The sequence below is a fragment of the Hylaeus volcanicus genome, chromosome 2 (assembly GCF_026283585.1).
Source record: "Hylaeus volcanicus isolate JK05 chromosome 2, UHH_iyHylVolc1.0_haploid, whole genome shotgun sequence".
Classification (NCBI taxonomy): domain Eukaryota; kingdom Metazoa; phylum Arthropoda; class Insecta; order Hymenoptera; family Colletidae; genus Hylaeus; species Hylaeus volcanicus.
The window spans coordinates 30,656,675-30,663,080 of NC_071977.1; the positions used below are offsets into that span (position 1 = coordinate 30,656,675).

The 6,406-nt window shown below is 39.6% G+C and overlaps 1 protein-coding gene across 1 annotated transcript in view; it reads left to right on the forward strand.

Moving 5' to 3' along the window:
* Positions 1-4,474: 4,474 nt before the first annotated feature.
* LOC128884779 (retinoid-inducible serine carboxypeptidase-like) overlaps positions 4,475-6,406 on the forward strand; it is a 4,277-nt gene continuing 2,345 nt past the window's right edge. Inside the window, exons 1-3 of the mRNA XM_054138405.1 lie at positions 4,475-4,611; positions 4,886-5,115; positions 5,671-5,901. Coding sequence (XP_053994380.1) covers positions 4,554-4,611; positions 4,886-5,115; positions 5,671-5,901 — 519 coding nt within the window. The 5' untranslated portion in view covers positions 4,475-4,553. The remainder of the gene's footprint in view (positions 4,612-4,885; positions 5,116-5,670; positions 5,902-6,406) is intronic.

Genomic DNA, 6,406 nt, shown 5'->3' on the forward strand with positions numbered 1-6,406 from the left:
TACACCCGGGGTACCGAAAAGTAATGGAAACGTCTTCGACTTTGGGATAGTTTTTCAATGAGAAATCAGAGGACTTTTTCAAAAAGGCAAAAGTGTTAGAAAATTGTAAAAATTATTTCGTGGATTACTCTAGGTTTAGCGTAGGGGCGAGTAGCAATAACAAAACGTCTTATTAAAATAAATGGACGACAGTTATTTCATTCCCCGGCGCGACGTCCATTGGGAAACGCTATTTTAATCGCCTCATCGACAAATGCTCGACCGATGACGCTGTCACTTTCTCCTTTGTAACTATTCTTCGCTTTCAACGTACGTACACGCGTTCGACGCGCGATGGAGAGCATTTCACCTTCGCTAAGTATCAATTTATCCGGCTTTATACGGTGTAATTTGAGCCCGAGGGTCTTCGTTAATATCGTTGGTTACGATGGCTCTACTTAACGAGGAAAATTGCCGCGCCACTTCGTCTCACCCGGGACGGATTAACGAATCGCTCGGGCAACTTTGTCGGCGATCGCTGATCGCTGATTGGTAATCAGTCGGATTATCGGCCGAGATAATCGATATCGGGGAATGAAACGAATCTGTTCGCGGGTTTGTTCGCGTTTTTACGTTGCTGCGATACTGATAAGTGGATCGGGGACGTTCGTGCAATTATTTTCAATTTAAATATTGGGAGATTGCGAGGGAATGCGTAAAATGAAATAAAAATAAAATGACAATGTACGTACACTAATTCTGGGACACTCTGTATATTCATTTAGTAAAATAATGAATTTATAGACTGTTATATCGTATTCTCTTCACAGAGCCATGTTATTACCTACGTATATATTAATTACATATATACAGGGTGTCTCAGCTAAAGGAGGCCAGCTAAATATCTCCTTTATTTTTAATCGCACAACAAATATTTATAGCATAATTCAAACGGTATCGATGGAAGAATACCATAGAAGAATATTACTTGAAAGAATATTACACTTGAATATTGTTTGAATCGATTAAATTAATCAATTCTAAATTTAAATAAAATTTAATTATCGATACCACTTCGTTCAAAAGATTAATTACTTTATCATTTATAAACTTATTTGATATACGATTTATGTCAGAAATTTACTTAATGGACAATGTAATTTCGAATATATAGAAGATAAACAAATTCGTCAATTAATTTTAGATTCTCTCCTCGAGACACAGGACGTAACTCGTCGCCAACAAGCCAAACGCTTCATTACAAAGACGAAGAGTGAAGAAACAAACCGCTTTAAACGTGCATACACAACAATTACACAAGCACGCTACTATTATCCGAAACGAAGTCTCGTTACTTTTCCTAATTCTCGATCCCTCTTAAAAAGGGAAATCGCCTGGCGAGGTCCGCGAGATTGCAGGCTTATTCGCGAAATTTCGCAAAATTTCGGTGTCGCAAACGCTTAACGATAGGAATCGGCCATCGATTGTACTCCCAGCTGGCCGGACCACGGGGGAACAATGATCCTAAACCGTCGTGCGAAGTTCGAGGAGTGCGTCGCGGCACGTTTTGTCGCTAGTTTTACGATATAGACGACGCGCGTAACGCGTTGCGCAACGATCGCGTTACGAAGTCGAAGAAATGAGGCAGTGTCATAGAAATCCCGGTCACGAACATCCTATGTCGCGTCGCCGTGGAATGCAATCTTCCTTCCTACTTCTCCTGTGGCGATTTCGTAGGGTTCGCTTCGCGAACATCGTATCGAAATAATAATATTTTGCGCGAACTCGTTTGTAAGATTGATCGCTTAATGAACTATTGCCACGGATGCAATAATGCGCGTGTGGAAATCGCTTCTGCACGGGGATCTAACGTATTTACAGCTATTCAGATAAAGTTATCGATCATGGTGTCTTCGCCACTCGTTGAAGTCACCGCGACTGAATTCTACGAAAGTGATCTGTTCATTTTTTACGCAAACTTCCTGTTATTATACGCGGCCCTTTTTTTTAGGGACTTTCGAAGCTACTATTTTTCATTGACAATGTAATTAATGTATATTAATATGTGTTGATCAAATTTTTGGTACCCAAGGTCACCTGAAGGTCACGACTGAAGCGTATTTAAATGTATCTTTTCAGCCGCCACAAGATGGAATAACAAAGTATATATATATAAGTATCTCTGATGAGAAATTAAGGACGACCTTAGAAAAACGTATGAAAAATAACAGGACGAAAGAAAACTTTCTTGTAGGTGCATCTAAAATTTTGAATTTTAAGAAATTAAATAAATTAATAAATATAAATATTTATTAAGAATGTCTAAGAAAGAAATTAAATAAATTAATAAATATAAATATAATCGATATATATAATAAATATATATATATTTTTATTTATATATTTTATATATATATATACATATATATATATGTATATATATATTAATATTTGATTATGAATTTAATTTACATGATTTAAAAAAAAATATATTTATATTAAATTCTTCAATAAATATCACAATTAACCAATTCGCGAATCATATTATATTATTCGTTATTTCCATTGCTACCAACTAAGCGAGTCTTACTATATCCCGAAAAGTAACGATTAATTCGTGACAAGGTCGACTGCAGTTCTTTCGGGATACAAGATCGATAAAGCGAAGACAAATGTCGACAGCGGCCCGACACAGTTCAGCTATTCGATGGGAATTAGCTATCGGACAAGTATTTCGGGATTCCTCGCGCACATACGAATAAATCAATCTTACCCTCATTCCCGTCGCGATTTGCATACGCCCGTGTCCGGCGCTTCCGACGGCGCCTGACCGACTTACGGAACCTTTTACGCGAACGCGCGTAAACCGGGGGACAAAGTATATTTTGGGCGTAATTGCGAAAGGCGCGTTTTCACTCGGCCATTATCTCGACGATCTTCCCGCGGACGTCGAAACTTCCGAAACGGGCCACCGCGAAAGCGAACGAGACGAGGGCCAATTAACACGTCCATCTCGACGTGCCAGTGAAACTTCATTTTCCCTTTTCGTCGAGACGACGGATTTCCTAACCGTACGGGCCCGAAACGGGATACAATCGGTTCGGCACGTAGAGCCTGGGTTAACGATACCGAGGCTTCGTTTAATTCTTTCTTTATCGGAAAAACCGAAGAGAAAGCGTACGATTTTATAAAAATTGTATTTATTAATAATTGTTTGTAACGATGGGTACGAGACGAAGTTTTCTCGTTTCAGGTAGTAGCTTCCAATGCAATCCAATCGGAGCGTTGATAAACTCCGGAGACAAATCCCGATTAGAACGGCTATCGATAAACGAAAGAGGTGTACCGTTTGCTATTTATTCGGGCGTAATTAAATCGCGAGAGCGATAAGAGCCCGTTATCGGCTGTCGCGGGAAAGGTATCGCAAACATCTAATAAGTCGTATCGCAATAGGTATCGCCAAGTGTCCAGACAATTGGAAATGAATACTGGAAGATTTATTCAAAGAGTTTCCGAGATAACGAAATCTAATATTGCGCGATCTCTCGATAACGAATTTCTGTTGAACGAATCGATTGTCGATGTACTTTCTTTTTTCTTTCTCTTTAATATGTATTCGTTTAATATATATTCGGAATATATTCCACCAAGTAAATAGATAGACCAGTTGTAACGACAAGTTGTAATGACAAGTTGTAATGACCATCAGGTTGAGACTTGTATGTACACACAGGGTGTCTCGGAATTAGTATTAAAACCGGAAATGGATAGCCGAGACGACAAGGAAGCAGAATTTCATTTGCGAAAATGTCGGACGGTTTTTGAATTATTAACGAAAGACCAGCGACCAATCGCTAGCGGCCGAGTGGCGCGCGCTCAGCTGGCTGCGCCGCGACTGGGCGTGGCCGGCCAATCCTGGCTCGAGCCTATGCTCTCGCGACTGAGCGCGCGCCAGCCAATCCTGGCTCGAGCCTATGCTCTCGCGACTGAGCGCGCGCCGCTCGAGCGCTGTGATTGGTCCGCGGGTTTTCGTTAATAATTCAAAAACGAAGCATCGTACGACATTTTCGCAAAGGAAATTGTTGTTCGGAATCGTCTCAGCTACCCGTTTCTCTTACGCTGATTCCTCGACACCCTGCATGGATTCATCTTAATCGACTCAAGAACTCAGAGAATTGTTAATTTAACGCAATTAAATATTTTTAATTAAACTATATGGAACTTAGAGAACACGGAAGGTTGGTGATTTAACGCGATTAAAAATCGAATAAATATTTTCAAGTAAATTTATAGTTACGAACGCTTGAATGCAAAGGCACAGAAAATTCCTTTCTGTCTCTAACAACAATAACGAAACGGATCGGAAAAATGTGTGTTTTCTCGAGCGTACGACCCTCTTCGATAACGAGGCCTCGATAGGTCTCCGAAGTCGAGTGCAGCGTGCAAACGAGAGCTTCGAATCTCGTCGAAGTAATCAACCCACTTCCGTGTATCTAATCGCTCGATATATAAGACACTGTCCGGAATGACACTTAAATACAATTAGTCCACGCGTGACCGTCATTCTGCCAACAATGACGGGTATTCCGTTGTTTCTTCTCGTTGGGCTCTGCCTAGCTTCTGGGGCGTTCGGTGAGTGCGAATATTTACTAAAACTCATTTACGAAGAGACGCGACTCGTGCAACCATTACGCAAGAAATTATATAAGCATAATTCAGGAACTCTATAATTAGACTAATCGGAATCCGCAATTATTTATTATCCGAGTTTACCGAGAGGTATCGATAAAAATCTCTGGAAACCCGAGTCTCGTAATTATTCTTTAATTATATTTTATAGAAAGAAGGGTAGGTTGAATTGAAAGGGTAGTGTTGCTAATAGCTGAACGTCGATGTTATTCAACAGCAAAGGTAGGATTCGGTAATGGCGAGCAAGAATGGGGGTACGTGAATGTAAGACCGAATGCAAACATGTTCTGGTGGCTTTACTATACCACTGCCAACGTTCCCTCGTACTATGACAAGCCATTGGTCATCTGGCTCCAAGGCGGGCCGGGCGCGTCCTCCACATCTTATGGTAACTTCGAAGAATTCGGGCCACTCACCACCGAATTGAAGCCGAGAAACTACACATGGGTAGGGAAATGTCTGCGGGATAATTTTATTTTAATTTTAAATTATTCAAAATGAAATGAAATTATTATTTATTTATGTGACGTTAACATTTGGCCCGAACAACACACCACGAGCCAGCCACGTGATAATCAGTTTCGGCCCGGAATATCACGAGTGTCGCACGTAGTAGCAGCGTAAAAATTTTGCAAAAAGTTCGTAGAACAAAATACCTAATTTTCGGAATCTCGAACCAGGCTCCCTCTTTTTCAAATTCAATTAATATCTCGGAGAGACTCTCGATTGTTGCAAAACAAGTTAAAGTTGACCAGTGATTACTTTCCTAATCGCCAACGAGTATCGGACTTATCGGTAATAATAACCACTCTTGAAACCCGCGATCAATGCAACGCAATCAACCCGTAATCTCTCGTTGATAACCATGAATTACTGGATTACATTTTTTCTTAAAACTGATCTACACTCGGAATCTTGTTCACCGGCTCTTGAATTTAATTCTTTAATGTTTGGAATACGCGTTCCTGCGAATGCTCTCTCTAAAATCTTTGTTTCTCGTAGGTGAAAGACTACAACGTCCTCTTCATCGACAACCCGGTGGGTACAGGGTTCAGCTACACCACTTCGACATCGGCATACGCGAAGACGAACGCTCAAATCGCTAATGACCTCGTCGAATGCATGAGAGGCTTCCTGAAGGCGTTGCCGAGATTCGCCAACGTCCCCACGTACATCACGACCGAATCCTACGGGGGCAAAATGGGAGCAGAGTTTGCTCTCGCTTGGTACAAGGTGGGACATTTAATAGTTCCGTCGATGTTTTCATATATTACTCGTTATATTAAATATATTCGATGTAGTCAATATGTTCAGTATGTTGAAGGTGTTCGATAGATGCAGTATATTCAATATGTTCAATGTATTCGATATATTTAATATAGTCAATATGTGCAATATATGCAGTACATTCAGTATGTTCAATATATTCAATATATGCAATATATAAAATATATTCAGTACGTTCAATACGTTCAATATGTTCAATACATTAAATGCGTTCAATATGTTCACTATATGTATACAATACATTCAATATATGCAATATATTCAATGTATTCGTTACATTCATTACATTCAATATGTTCAATATATTCAATATATCCATTGCATTCAATATATTCAATACTTTCAATACGTTCAATATGTTCAATATATGCAATATATTCAATGTGTTCAATGTATGTAATATATTCAATATGTTCAATATATTCAATACTTTCAATACGTTCAATATGTT